We start from the raw sequence: 13,522 nt of genomic DNA, 5'->3' as shown, positions 1-13,522 counted from the left end.
GGAGGGTTGCGCTGAGGATGACTGGGTGGGGGGTGTGAGGGAAAGAGGAGATCTGGCCGTGGCCTCCAGGCTTCTCACTAAGGAAGTTGGTGTTGACTGGCAGTTAGGATTGTTCCGGATCCAGGGAACGTCCAGGTGGTAGGAGCCTTGTGAGGACAGTCACCAGGGTCCCTGGAAACTCCTGCCTCTTCTCCTTTGCTGTGGTTAGGAGAGGGCCTGATTGGATCCAGAGGCCAGGGGCAGTCCTTCCCAGCAGCTGCTCTCTGGTGACGTGTGGGTCTGTGGAACGGAGGGGCAGAGGGCTAGGCAGTCCCTTCTCTGTGTCTCAGCATTCTCATCTGGATAATGGGGGTGTAGGGTGGCCTGGCTGCAGGTCAGCACAGGCGGGGACGTTCTTGCCACCCCTCACTTACCAGCTGTCCCTGCTTTCCAGCGGTCAGGGTGAGCCCCTGCCACTCCCGGCAGCCCTCTGTCATCTCCGACGCGTCTGCCGCCGAAGGAGACCGGTCGTCCACGCCCAGCGACATCAACTCCCCTCGACACCGGACACACTCCCTCTGCAACGTAAGGCCAGCAGCAGCAGGGCCGGGGCCAGGGGCCCCTCCTGGAAACCGCAGGGGGGCGGGGTGGAGGGGTGAAGACCTACCCGCTGTTTCCTCTCGTCCACCCAGGGAGCACTCTGGCGAAGGCATTTCCTGGTCTGTTCTTTTTGCAAGAAGAGATGGATGTGGGGCGAGAAAGAAAGGAGGCCTGTTTGCTCCTTGTGTCCGGGAGGGCAAGAAAAACCCAGAGGAAGGCAGGCCTGGGTCGGCTCAGGGTCTGCGCAGCTCGGGACTACCTCTGGCGGGGTCCCTGCGTCTGGGACCGTGGGCTTCTCCTCCCAGCTGTGACCTTCCAGAGCCCAGGGCCTTACCAGTACTTCATTTCCCCGTAGACCCAGCTCTCAGTCCTTCTTCCAGGAATGAGCCAGATTTTTTTTTTTTTTCATTTTCCAGGAGTTTGGGCAAATATTTCCTCTAGAGAGGCGTCCCGTGAATTTGTTCTGTTTTTTCGCTTTGCTTATTTAATCAAACACTTTTTGATGGCATGCTGGGCGCCAGCTACCAAGAGGTGCAGGTCCCTAGCCACCTAACTCTTGGTGACTGGCGAAGCCGCCAGTCGGGCTCCCAAGGAGTGAGGGCACGAAGGTGGGTCAAGCGCCTGAGGACAGGAGGACGCCGTGTTGAGGCTCCAACAAGAAACACTGGGGAGCGGGCTGTGGAGGCCACTGTATGGTTTTGTTCTGTCCCACAGCTGATAATATGGAGGGTTCCCCTGCCATGAAGACCGAGACACCATGGAGTTAGGTCTTCGAGTGCATGAGAAAGCTTTCTCAAAAACTCAGCTAATGTTGTATTAACGAGCACGATTGATAATATAAAAGAAATGAGGTGAATATAGTGGGAAAGAAAGACAAAATAACTCTTACGTGCCGATGATATGATTATCTACCTGGAAACTCAAGAGAATAACCTGTAAAACTATTAGAACCAATAATGACCAAGAACATGAACGGTACTGGTTGAAAATCAATGTATAATAATCAGTAACTTTTCTATATGTGAATAACCATAAGGGAAACGTTTTTTCCCGTCTACAACAACCATGAGAAGTAGCTAAAGACTACTAATAAAAGTATTAAAGACTGAACTTAAAATTAGTTGCCTTCGCCTGATGACGTGGGCAACAGGGATCACTGGCCCAGGGCCTTATCCCGCCCAGTCGGGATGCGGAGAAGGCCGCTCCAGGCCTGAAACCCACTCAAGGCTGGGATTCTTTTTCAACTTCCTTAAAGCAGTTTGTTCTTCACCAGTGCTCAGGACAGAACCCCTGTGACAGAGGCTGTCTTGAATGACAGAACCAGGGCGAGGAAGGGGGCCACTGGAGGGCCTCTGACAGCTGTCCTCTGGTTCTCAGGGCCCACTGTTGAGCTGAATCTACAGCCAACAATGCCCTCCTTGTTAGAGAGCACGGGCTAGAGACCTAGAGGAGCCACGCACACCCCAAATGAGAAGACCTTCCCAGGAGCCAGATTTTCTCTTCTCATGGTGGGCCCGAGGGGGCTCGGAGAGCCAAAATACTGCTGGAAAGTCCATTCTGCAGAAAGGTTCTCTAAAGGCCTCTTGAATTGCATTTGGCCTAGCCTCTTGCCCGACTTGGCCTTGACACATTTCAGCTGCTACAGGTGGCAGGTACAGCCTGTTTATTTCCAAGATCACCTTACACAGGGCCCTGCTGCCACGACCTGGGTGCTTTCATAAGCCTGTTGTCTGCAGCCAGCCATTCCACTGGGCCCTGGCCTCATTCTCTTCCCCATGAATTTGGCAAAGATGGCCCTGCCCAGAGTAGACCTGTCTTAGCTGCCTGCCAGATGGGTTCTGTTTGCAAACCTTGGGATGGGACTAAAGACTAAACTACCATTTGTTCCATCCTTGCCCTCCCTCAGCCACCTTCATCCCCCATTTCAACAGATGGGCACACAGGTAAGCCAAGAAGAGCCTGGAAAAAGCAGAAGGTAACCCTCTGTTCTCAGGCCTTTGACCTGGCACAGCAGGTCAGAACAGCCCAGCCTGGACTAAGGACCTGTCCATCTTATTCTCTGGCCACTAATTTAGAGCAGAGGTCGGGACTAAGTGTAGGGAAGTTGGAGAAGATGGAGGGACTTGGGCCCAAGTGACATACTTTTTTTCATGGCTTTTTTGCCTGCAATTCTGGAAACAACCATCAGGGGCCTCCCTTGTAATGACTTGTGATCCCAATGATCTGTTTGCCCCCCCAGGCAGTGCAGCCAGATTCTAGGATGTAGTGAAGGCTTTTGCACACCCACCTTTGCATGCCCACCGAAAGGAGCACTGGACCGGGAAGAAACAGTCCCAAATTGGAGTTGTAGCTCTACTGATTATTAGTTCCATCACACTGGATTGCCTGGAGCCTCTCTGTATCTGTAAATCAGGCCCATGAGGCCTGCCTACCCCTCCACAAAATAAGAGATGCATTGAATTGTTTGTGGGGGAAATTAGAAGCTACCTAGTCTCCCGAGTCTTCCTGTCCTGAAATTCTTTATTTTTGTGCTTTTTTTCTTTAAAATTGTATTTCTTTATGAGCAACACCAAGTATAACCAATCTCGAGTTCCAGCTTGATGGACCACTTGGGACAGGATCTTAGAAGCCTTCAAGTGACTGATTTGTTGGTCAGAGGGTGTTGGGGGTCAAGAGGTCTGAGCAGGCAGGAGAGCACCCCAGGACCCCTGGTCCAGGCAGCATCTCAAACCCCAGGTGCCATTGTTGAGCCATCTGGGAGTAGTTGCTTCAGGGGCGGGGGTGGGTTCCCCACTACAGAGGTAAGGTGGTTCCTAAGAGATGGCTTCCTTCCATGGAAGACCCCACTCTCCATGGGCCACTTCTGCTCCCATGTGTTGTGTGTCCCTGCTGTTTCATTTCCCCCCTCTTTTTTGGCTACAGGGCGACAGTCCCGGCCCAGTACAGAAGAACCTGCACAACCCCATTGTACAGGTAGGTGTCCTTCCCTGGCCACTTGGGCCCTCCCATCATCCCATTGTGACTATGACTCCCCCTGCCCCTTGTTCCCCTGGGCTCTCAGCATCCCCACTTCCATACTTGGGACACCCAAGGCAGAGAGGAGTTTAGCCACTCCCTCAGTCAGTCATGGTTTGGTGCCTGAGCCAGGCTCAGTACCTGGTTTGCCCTTCCCTGTCGTCTTTCCAATCTGTGGACCTATTAAGTGCATCACACATCTTCCATCCTACTGCCCTGGTGAGTATCTTCTGGCAGCCAAAGGCTGATGACCCAGGCCATAAGCTCTTTGGGCCCCTTGCTGCAGGAAACTGTTCTTTATTCATTTTTAACATTTCAGTACCCTGTCATCAGAGTGAGGAGGGACCACAGGGAGGAAAACAGGAATTGAGAGTCAGAAGGGGGTCTCTGAGATCAGCGGTCTAGTCCTGGGGTTCCCAGATGCTGGTCTAGGCACTGCTCATCTGCATCAGGGTCCACCAGGAAAGACCTTTCAAATGCAGATTCCTGGGCCTTTAACCCTGATTCTGATCCACCAGGTATGGGGTGGGGCCTGGAATTCGGGTAATTCTGATGTGTTTTGGGAATGATTAGTCTGACCTCCACCTTTTGGATGGAGAACACTACCCCGCATCTTTGATGGTAAAGCCCCCCTGTAGACACCACCCTCAGGCCCTCAGTTACCTAGACAGGAGCCTATACCCATCCTCACTGTTGTCTCCTCAGAGAGGCCGGAGGAGCGCCAAGAGTCCAGGGGTAGTGACATAATTAGGACTAGAACCCAGGCCCTAGCCGCCCCTCCTCCCCCGCTCTACCGTGACCAGTCCTGCCTCTTACCCAGGGCCTTAAGGTCTGGGGTCCTTGCTCTTGGACGGCACAAAGCTCAGGGTTCTCCTTCCTCATTTTCCGGGCTCCCCTGGGGTCCCCTTTTGCCCACAGGGACTTTTCCACAGGAAATTTGTACCCTTGCTGCAGGGTCCCCGAAGACAAGGGACCGAGCCAGAGCCCGGTGCGCAGAGGCGCTCCTGCGGGCCCTCGGGAAGCACCGCAGGGTTGTGGGCAAGCTGAATTTAAGGGACAGTGGCAAGTACAGCAGCAGCAGCTGGGGGTTACTGCAGGGTTATGATGCCCAGGCACTGCTGTGAGCGTGGTCGTCCCCGCTGACACCCTCACGACTGCCTTGCATGGGTCCCACTGTTGTCCCGGAGAGCTTCCACAACGGGCCCAAGTCGGCTCCGCGAACGAGGGGTGGGGGAGGCAGACCCTGGCCCCGCTCCGTCACCCACCGGCTGTCCCTGTCCCTTCCACCGTCCCGCGTGCCCTCCACCGTCCCGCGTCCCCTGCACCCAGCTCAGGTGGCTTTGTTCTTCTCCCTCCACCCCCGCCGCCCGGCCCGACTCCTCAGTCACTAGAGGATCTTGAAGACCAAAAACGGAAAAAGAAGAAAGAGAAGATGGGATTCGGCTCCATCTCGCGCGTCTTCGCCAGAGGGAAGCAGCGGAAGTCCCTCGACCCCGGCCTCTTTGATGGTACCGCCCCTGATTATTACATAGAGGAGGACGCGGACTGGTGATACCCGCCTCCCTTCGCCTGCCGCGCGCAGGCGTGTCTGTGCGTGTGGACGTGCGTGCGAGCGCGGGGCGGGGGGTGCGGGGGCGCGGCGGGGCGTGCGTGGCGGGGCGTGTGTGCGCGCGCGCGCGAGCTCCCGCGCACGTGGGTGCTGGGCGTGGCCGAGCGCGGGCCCCGCCCCCTGCGGCGCCGCCTCTGTAATTGATGTACATACTCCAACCGTGTGTGACTCTGTCAACTCTCTGTCGTCCTCAGAGCGATACAGTTGTGTTGTTAATCTGGGTTTGTTTCTGTTTTTGTTTCTTTTCCGTGTCTTTTTTTTTTTCTTTTTGTTCGGTTCGTTGGGTTTTTTTTCTCCACCTCCCCCTTTCCCCTCCCCTCCTCCTTTTTATGAAACTTGAAAACTTGAAGGACTGCTGTGTATTTGTAAATAACAAAATTATTGTGCACTCCGTGCTTGTAAATGTCCCTTGTCCAAACTGCTACTTCTGGAGCCCGTCTGCCCAAGGATGTGGTCTGTTTTTTGATGTTCCCCCCCCCCCCCCCCCCCCCCCCCCCCCCGGTGTGAACGCACGGGACCAGACCCTGTCCCCCACCCCCCGGGGCGCCCGAGTCACTTTAAGCGCAAGCTGCCCACGTGGTCAGGGTAAGGTCCGCTCCCCGCCAAGACCCGCGAGCCCGGCCAGGATGGGCCTTGCCTTGGCTCGGGCGCCAGAGGTCAAACGGGCTCTTTTTAACGGCCTGCCAGTTTTTAAATTGCGTTGCCATTTCTTTCTTTATGGGAAAAAAGAAAAAAAAGAAAATTGTTCCGTTTAATTTATTTGCACAAACGCAGAAGACTTATTCTATCTAAATTATTACATAAATATTGGATGTATATTTTTCCATGGGGTGGGCGGGACGCGGGTGTTTCTGTTGACTTGTCTGTTCTATTATCATGCTGCTGCCAAACTGTGCAAGGTAGACTTTAGGGGTGGCCAGAACCCAGGGACCATTGGATTTCAAAGCTTGCTTTTTTCCGTTCTTCCCTCTCTCTCCCCCATTTTTCCGCCCCTGCATGGAAGTGCACTCCACCTTTCTCTCCCCCCTCCCCATAGCTCCTCTCCAGGCCTTTATATATCTATTTATCTTAAATAAGGAACACTGACCTCAGTGAGCGGAGGGTCACCTTCTCTTGGGTCTGTCTTTTGAGGGAGGTTGAGCACAGAGTGAGACAGCCAATCACATGACCACAGGGTATAGCCACAGGGACCCTCGGCCTGAGTCGGTGCCATGAGGGTCCTCGAGAGGCATAGGTTCTTCCTGCAGCCGTGTCTGTCTCATCCTTGGTTATTCTGCATGTTGGCCAGGCAGGTGTCACTGGGGGAGGTGCCCATCTCAAGGGGAGGGCTGTTGGGGACACAGTTTCCAGCACCAGAATCTCTCGGGATCCCTCGGGCCCTGTCCTCCCCCTTGTCACAACAGCCTGAGCCTGCTCACCCTAGGAGTGACAGGCTGGCAGGAACATCTGTCTGCCTATTTGGGGAGCAGTGTGGGCCCCAGTGAGGCTTCACCAGCAAAGGAACCATGTGCATTGTAACGCCGGGTGATGGAGATCACGTGAGCTTCTAAGCCAGAGCCTCCTAAGGCCTAAAACTAGCTTTCCCTTTTCTTTTGACCTGTGAATTCCACCCCGCCCCCACTCCACCTTAACTACTAACACAGCTCAGTTCACCCACCCTCTGCACAATAGTAGTTGCGCTTTCTGCTAACAGTAACATTTTTCAGCTCTTAATAAGAAAGGAGATTTGAAAGTGCTGGAGAGTCTCTATCAGAAGGATAGGGTATTTTGTCCAAAGTCTCTAAAACAAACAAACAAACACCAGTAGGCTGTTCCCTTTCCTTCTGACTTGGTGGGGTGGTTGGGCAGGAGAAGGCAGGGTACCCTGCCTAATAAGGATCTTTCTGGCCTCCTTGGGCTAAGCTGTTCAACCGAGCCTGGCGGTGAGGGAGAGTGGCCAGACCTGGCATCTTTCTCTACAGAGAGAGATTTTAGAAAATACTTTTCTCCCTCATGAATTTTTTTTTTCTTTTGGTTTTTATTGTTTGCCCTTTACTTATGAGAAAATAAGATTGCAACCACTCCTGGTAATGATTTAGTAGTTCCTTTTCATTTCAGTTTTTGTAAATTAGGAGATAAATCTAAGAGTTACTAAGGATGATTTATTTAAGAGAACTACGTCAAATAGCGAATGAGTAATGGGTAAATTAGATGAAAATAACTTTTCCCATGGGAAAGGTTTCTCGAAGGCATGGATGCAAATATAAAATATTAAAAAAAATCTAAATAAAGCTTATTTTAAAATATTATTGAATTCTATGTTATTTGATTGCTTCTATCTTGCTCCGGGTGGGAGGCAAAGCCCGTGCATGACCTGCTCCTTGGAATTCCAGGGCTGGGTCCGGAGGGGCTGAGAAAGCTGGCTGAATTCTGGGCCCATGGCGGGGCTGAGGCCAGGGTGGCCTCCCAGAAACCTCTCATCTTGGCCGCCCTGACTGTAATTTGGAGGAGCTGTCCGCATCCAGGGCTGCCTGTGGTCCTAATGCACCACCTCCGAGCCTGGCTCCCTGGCCCTGCGTTGTCCAGCTCAGCAGCCCCAGTCAGCTTTCATCTGCTTCCCTCTCCCCCTCCCCCCGGCACTCCTTCCAAAGGCCCAGAAAGTGCGCCTGTGAGTTTGGGGCATGTTACTTCCTGCAGACCTCACTGGGCCTCTGCATCGTCCCAACATCCCACCTTCCCTGGGGACAGAGAGGAGCTTAAGAAAGAAATCGAGGGAGCCACAGGGCTTTCCTGATAAAGTTTGTGTGGGCCAGGCTTTTTCGAGTCCCATGAGATCCCCCAGATGCAAAGCCTGGGCCTCCCCCCAGTGAAACTCCACTTGTGACCCAAGAAGAGGTCACCCTGCCTACCCCAAACCCTGATCGTGGCCAGCACCCTCCACCTCTGCCTCCCAACTTAAAGACAAATCCTCTCCGGCAATAAAACTGATGGAAGACTGGCCTTTAAACCCCCCCATCGTTTCTGCTGGAAGAAAGCTCAAAGCTCCGTGACCTATAGACCGTGCCAAGGAGTTGTAGAGCTCAGGACTGCAAGGAAACTTAGGGACATCTACTCCTACAGTTCTCAACCCAGCCACATGTTAGAATCACCTGCAGAGCTTTTGAAAACAGTTACCAAGGCCAGGCTATAGCCCTGAATCAGAGCGTAGCTAAACCTTCTCTGGTGACTCTAAGGTGTAACCAGCATTGAGAACCACGGGGCTAATCTGAGGCTGGCAAATGGCCCAAGGACACATACCATTGCTTCCCTCTACCTGGCCTCATGCAGACATCACCGATCGATTGAAGAGCCCTTCCTACCCAGCCCAAAGTGGCCTCTGATGTCTTCACTTTACAAAGCCTCAGACAGCCACTCAATCCGTCAGAGTTGGTATACAAGGAGAAAGCCCATTTGCCAACCTGAAACTAGCCCAACCACCCCACCCCCACTGGACAGATGGAGAACACTTCGGCACAGAGCCCAGTGACTTGGCCAAGATCCTAACTGTTGCTCCTACAGTCCTGTAACCTTTTCAAGGACTGGGCCATACCTATTCAAATCTTCATAGCTCTACTCAAAAATCATACTGCCTCCTTTATCTTCTTTGAGACCTTGCCCCAGATGGCCCAACTTCAAGTGGTACCTATTAGACATTGAAGTAGGGATGCCCAGGGGCCGGTGTACAGACCCACGGGTTGCGCACTACACTACTGCAGAAGGCACTACTGTGTAAATGGTCCCCTGAGTTGTACAGTGCGGAACCTGCACGGCTGTACTCAGTGGGCCTTCTGCGTGCTCTCCCACCCGTGCTGGCAGGCTCCAACAGATGGAACCTAGGAACATAATAACAATAATAATATCTAACCTTTATTAAGCACTTACCAGGGGCCACAGTCCGTGCTGAGCACTTTACATGCATTAACTCAGTTAACCCTCCAACAACCTGTATTTTTGGTGAGAAAACTCAGGTTAAGTAAATCATCCAGGGTCAAGAAGCTAGTAAACAGTAGAGCTGGACTTCAAACCTAGGGAGCCTGTAGTGCCCTGACCACCATCTGGGCAGTGAGGGGGTGGCCCCGGGCAGGGGACATCATGGAAGCCTCAGCAGGGCCAGGTTTACGCCTCAGCCACCCTTAGCCTCCGGCACAGCTTAGCGCTTCCTTGCTGGTGTGACTGCATCTATTCCATCAATTCTGTCAGCCTTTTATCTGCTGGCGCAGGAAACCCACCCCCAGGGAGGACTGGGGAGGGCAGAGTAGAAACGAGCTGCTGGCCTGCACTAGCTGTTTGGGGCAGAGGTTTGCCTCTTCTTGCCCTGCTGTGGGGCCCCTCCCTGCACCAGAGCTGCTGGGTTCTCGGGGTCAGCTCTGCCCCCGACAGGAAGTGGGGGTCCCGTCCAGGGACCCGGGAGCCGCCCCACACCAGTGCCCGGTGGGGACTCACAGTGCGGTGGGGCTGTAACATAGGAGGTCACCAGCCAGCTCACCAACTTGCGTTGTAAAATATCTGCGGGGCCTCTCACCCAAAACCTGCATTTTCACAGAACCGGCCTCACAAACACCCCCCCCCCCGTCCCCCACCCAGCCCATCTGCTCTGAACAAATGGCTCTTAAGTTTTTTCAGTTCAAACCCCACTAGGTGGGGCCAAAGCTGCCATCATCCCCCACCTCCCACCTGTTCCCATTTTCGAGTGGAAAAAGAACTAAAAGAACTTGGTGGTCATAAAGAATCAAGAGGGAATACATGTCATTAACCTTATCTTATAAAAGGATTCGTAATTTTATATTCTAAAAGAATGCCCTATAAACATAAAAATAACTTAGGAGTTTGGTCTTGGGTGTGTGTTAGAATAGTAAGTACATCACCAGTGAGGGGTCACTCTCCAGTAAGTCTTGCTGGCAGCGAGGGTATGAGAAGTTCATACCTGAACCACGACTACATGGTCTTTTAAAGCCCAGTTACTGAAAAATACGCAAATGTGCCACGCTGCGCTCTGAGGGCTAGGCCCACCATCCCCAACAAACAATCCATGAGAAAATCATCCCAAGAGGATTGGTCTTTAAGAAGTGACCACTGAAAGCCTTGCCCTCTTCTTCCCGAAAATGGCAGGACTTCCCAGTCCCCAGCTCGTTCCCCGGGGGAGCCCTGTGACATGGTCAGGCTACGCGCAGAAGCCGTGCTTCTCAATCCGAGTCCCCGGGAAACACTAGTTGATTGCTGGCCGGTATTAACTGAGTTTCAGGTTTTGTCTGATTTTTCTCTTAATGGATTACCAGGAAATGGCAGTTAATTGCACCCAAACAAGAGACTCTATGAAATTGCATGCCATGCTCCACCTGGAGGACCCTTGCAGCCCACCAGTGGGGCCAGGCCAGGCCTGGATAAACACTCCAGCTCTGGTCCTGCATCTGATTTCTAGCAATTTGTTTAACCGTGAGCCTCAGCGTCCTCTCATCTATGATGTGGGTATCATAACGCTCGCCTCCTCACAGGCTCAGAAGTGAGAGCTGACTGTGTTTTGCAGCCTGGAAAGGACTGGCCGCATGGCTTGTGTTCCCATGATTTGAGTGGATTTAAGTTCAAATCAGAGACAGGAAAAACATGTGCAAGCAGCTTGATACACATCCTGAGCCCAAAGGTGACTCGATCCAAACAGGTCCCCCACGGGTAAAATCCGGGCCTCAGGCCGTGTGATCCTGACATCACTCCAGCTGTGTGCCCACTCCTCAGAGTCCAGATTCCGTTCCAGTGTGGCTCTGTGAGGGACTCCGGGCTTCTCTGCCTCGGAACCGGGAGGCTTTGACATGTGTGCCCCCAGAATCCATCAGCCATGACAAAATTCGTTCTAGATTCCAAGTAGAAACATACTCTGTGCTGTGGCTAATACAGAGAAATTTAGACCCTGGGAAGCAATTAGGCTGCCTAAGCCTGGGTTCTTGAGGTGAAAGCCCCCAGGTCACCCCGGGGAGGTATATGTATACGGAGACAGATGTCAAAACCCAGGGCCAGCCTGGCCTCGCAGTGAGGCCTGCCTCCAACTCTTTGCAGATACTCACTCATATCATCCTTCCAACAGCCCTCCAAGATAAATACTGTCAGTACCTCCATTTTATAGATGAACAAACGGAGGCACAGAGAGGTGAAGTTGTTGCCCAAAGTCACACAGCTAGGAAGAGGCAGAACTGGGTTTCAACTCCAGCCATCTGGCTCCAGAGTCCGTGTTCTCAGTAATCATGCTCCGCAGTCTCTGACCAAGCTCTCGCCCGGGGGGCAACTGATCAATAGCTTCAGAGAACTTGAGAAAGCCTCACTAGCCAAGCCCTGTGCAGGCTAGCTCTTCGGGGCTCAGTTTTTCTACCCAGCAGAGGAAGAAATTGGAATGAGTAGTAGTTTTCAAACTGTGTTCCATGGAACACTTGGGGGTTCCTCAGAGGCCCCTCAAGAGGTTGCCGTAGCTGGTGAAAGAACTAGCAGGCAAGGCTCTAGTCCTACCTTCAGCCAGAAGAAGCTCTGCTCTTATGTGTTGCACATTGGACCTCTATGTCCATTTGAAGGATCCCATGCCAGACAAAAAAGTGAACAAGAAAGAAAAAAGAGAGAGAGAGAGAGAGAGAGGGAAAGTTTGAGAACCACACATAGATCAGTAGTGGTCAGACCTGACCATGCCTTGAGTTTTACGGATACAGATTCCCTGGCTCCATCTCATAGCTACTAAATCAGGTCTGGGGGTGAGACGCTGGGATCTGTGTTCCACACAAGCTCCCCGATGTGGGCTCATTTGGGGGAGAGGTCGCACGGGGCAGTAGCCGAGGGCAGCATCCTGGCCGTGGGTTTTAGCGCAGACTTGCCATGGGGAAACTGCCCCTAAGGGACCGTGATAAGGGAGGTTGAGGCCACCTCCCTGGGGCAGCTCCAGGGTCCCCCTGTGAGGGGGGAACGGCTGCTACGGGCCTTTGCTAGGCCTTGCTGAGCAGAGAGCGGAGGGGTCTGGCCTGGCACACCCGCTGCCTCCCGGGCAGCCTCAGAAGCCCGCAGTAGTACCCCTGTTAGAGTCACAGAGAGGTTCCCGACTTTCCTAGAGGCACACAGCCAGGAGGTGGGGGGACAGAAGTCAAGCCTGGGTGCAGGCCCAGTTCTGAGCGTGCTATCCACCATGTCAGACCTCGCCTGACCTGCTTCTGCCAAGCATCTGGTGGATGCTGGCCTTGGCCTGGGGCCAGTGGTGCCCCATGGACACCAGATGATGGGCCCTAAACTGGGAGCAAGACTGCCCAAGCTGTGCTCTGGGGAGCAGTCTGGAGTGGAGCTGCTGCTGAGGGAGGGGCCCCGGCAGGGCTCTGCCCAGATCCTGCCCTCAGGCTCCTAAGGAGGCCCAGCCTTCAACCCAGAAGCCTTATCACCCCAGCCCCGCGGAGTCGACAGCCCCTAGCCTGGCTCTGGACGTCCTGTTCCCAGCTTGGCCAAGGACTCGCTGTGTGACCACGAGCAAGTCGGTCTCTCTCTCTGGGCCTCAGACTCCCTCTAAAACAAACCAGGGCAGTGGGGGCCTGTGGAGCCTTACAAGTCCCTGGTGTCCCTGCCCCAGGCCACCTCCCCCACCACGCTCACTGCCCTTCACCGCAAAGCTCCAGTTTATTTCTCTTACAGATATGATCTCATTGGCACGAAGGGTTCGCAACGCCAAGGCAGTGTGACCCCCATGGGTTAGGTCAAATCTAAGCTGCATCCTATGGGCTGCCTCAGGCCTCCTCCTGCACCCCCCCCATTGTGGAAAAGCCACTCCCCAAGGGCACCCCAGACTGCCCTGCTCACCCCTGCTCTGCACCAGAGACAGCTGGCCCAGGTCTCTTCCCTCCTCACCCTGGCAGAACAGGAAAGCCTGCAAATGGAGGGCCAGAGCCCCTCCCCGGGAGGCCAAGCACAGCCCCCAGATGAACCACAGCAAGACTACTCCCAGGGGACAGCCCTTTGCAGCTTGCAACGCTCTTTCCCGGGCAGATTAAGGTCAAGGTTAAGGGGGTAGCTTCTGGGCAAACTGTCTGGGTCCAAACCTTAGTCCTGACCATTTACTACCTGGCAACCTTAAGCAAGTTACTGAACCTGGCAGGGTCTTTGTTTCCCGATGTGTACACTGGGGACAGCAAGGCGCTCTCAAGGGGTGGCTGCAAGGAAGAAACGAGTTACTGCATATAAAAGGCTTAGCTTGGGTAGCAGTGAATATAAGCCACAATGATGATGACAATGACAATGACAATGAGGACAGGGATCTCATCTCAGCCTCTCACCGCCCTGTGAGAGAGG

General features: G+C 53.6%; 1 protein-coding gene across 7 annotated transcripts in view; it reads left to right on the top strand.

Moving 5' to 3' along the window:
* KAZN (kazrin, periplakin interacting protein) overlaps positions 1-13,522 on the top strand; it is a 1,052,477-nt gene that overhangs the window by 1,003,072 nt on the left and 35,883 nt on the right. For 5 of the 7 annotated variants that reach the window (XM_032393243.1, XM_032393251.1, XM_032393236.1 and 2 more), the window contains 3 exons: positions 434-564; positions 3,502-3,552; positions 4,979-5,102. In XM_032393243.1, coding sequence (XP_032249134.1) covers positions 434-564; positions 3,502-3,552; positions 4,979-5,102 — 306 coding nt within the window. Of the gene's footprint in view, positions 1-433; positions 565-3,501; positions 3,553-4,978; positions 5,229-13,522 lie in introns of those variants that run through there. The other 2 variants (XM_032393281.1, XM_032393277.1) reach the window with 2 other exon arrangements.

Source organism: Phoca vitulina, unplaced genomic scaffold (genome assembly GCF_004348235.1).
Source record: "Phoca vitulina isolate PV1807 unplaced genomic scaffold, GSC_HSeal_1.0 scaffold2, whole genome shotgun sequence".
NCBI lineage: Eukaryota > Metazoa > Chordata > Mammalia > Carnivora > Phocidae > Phoca > Phoca vitulina.
This window is presented reverse-complemented; position numbering and strand designations above follow the sequence as displayed.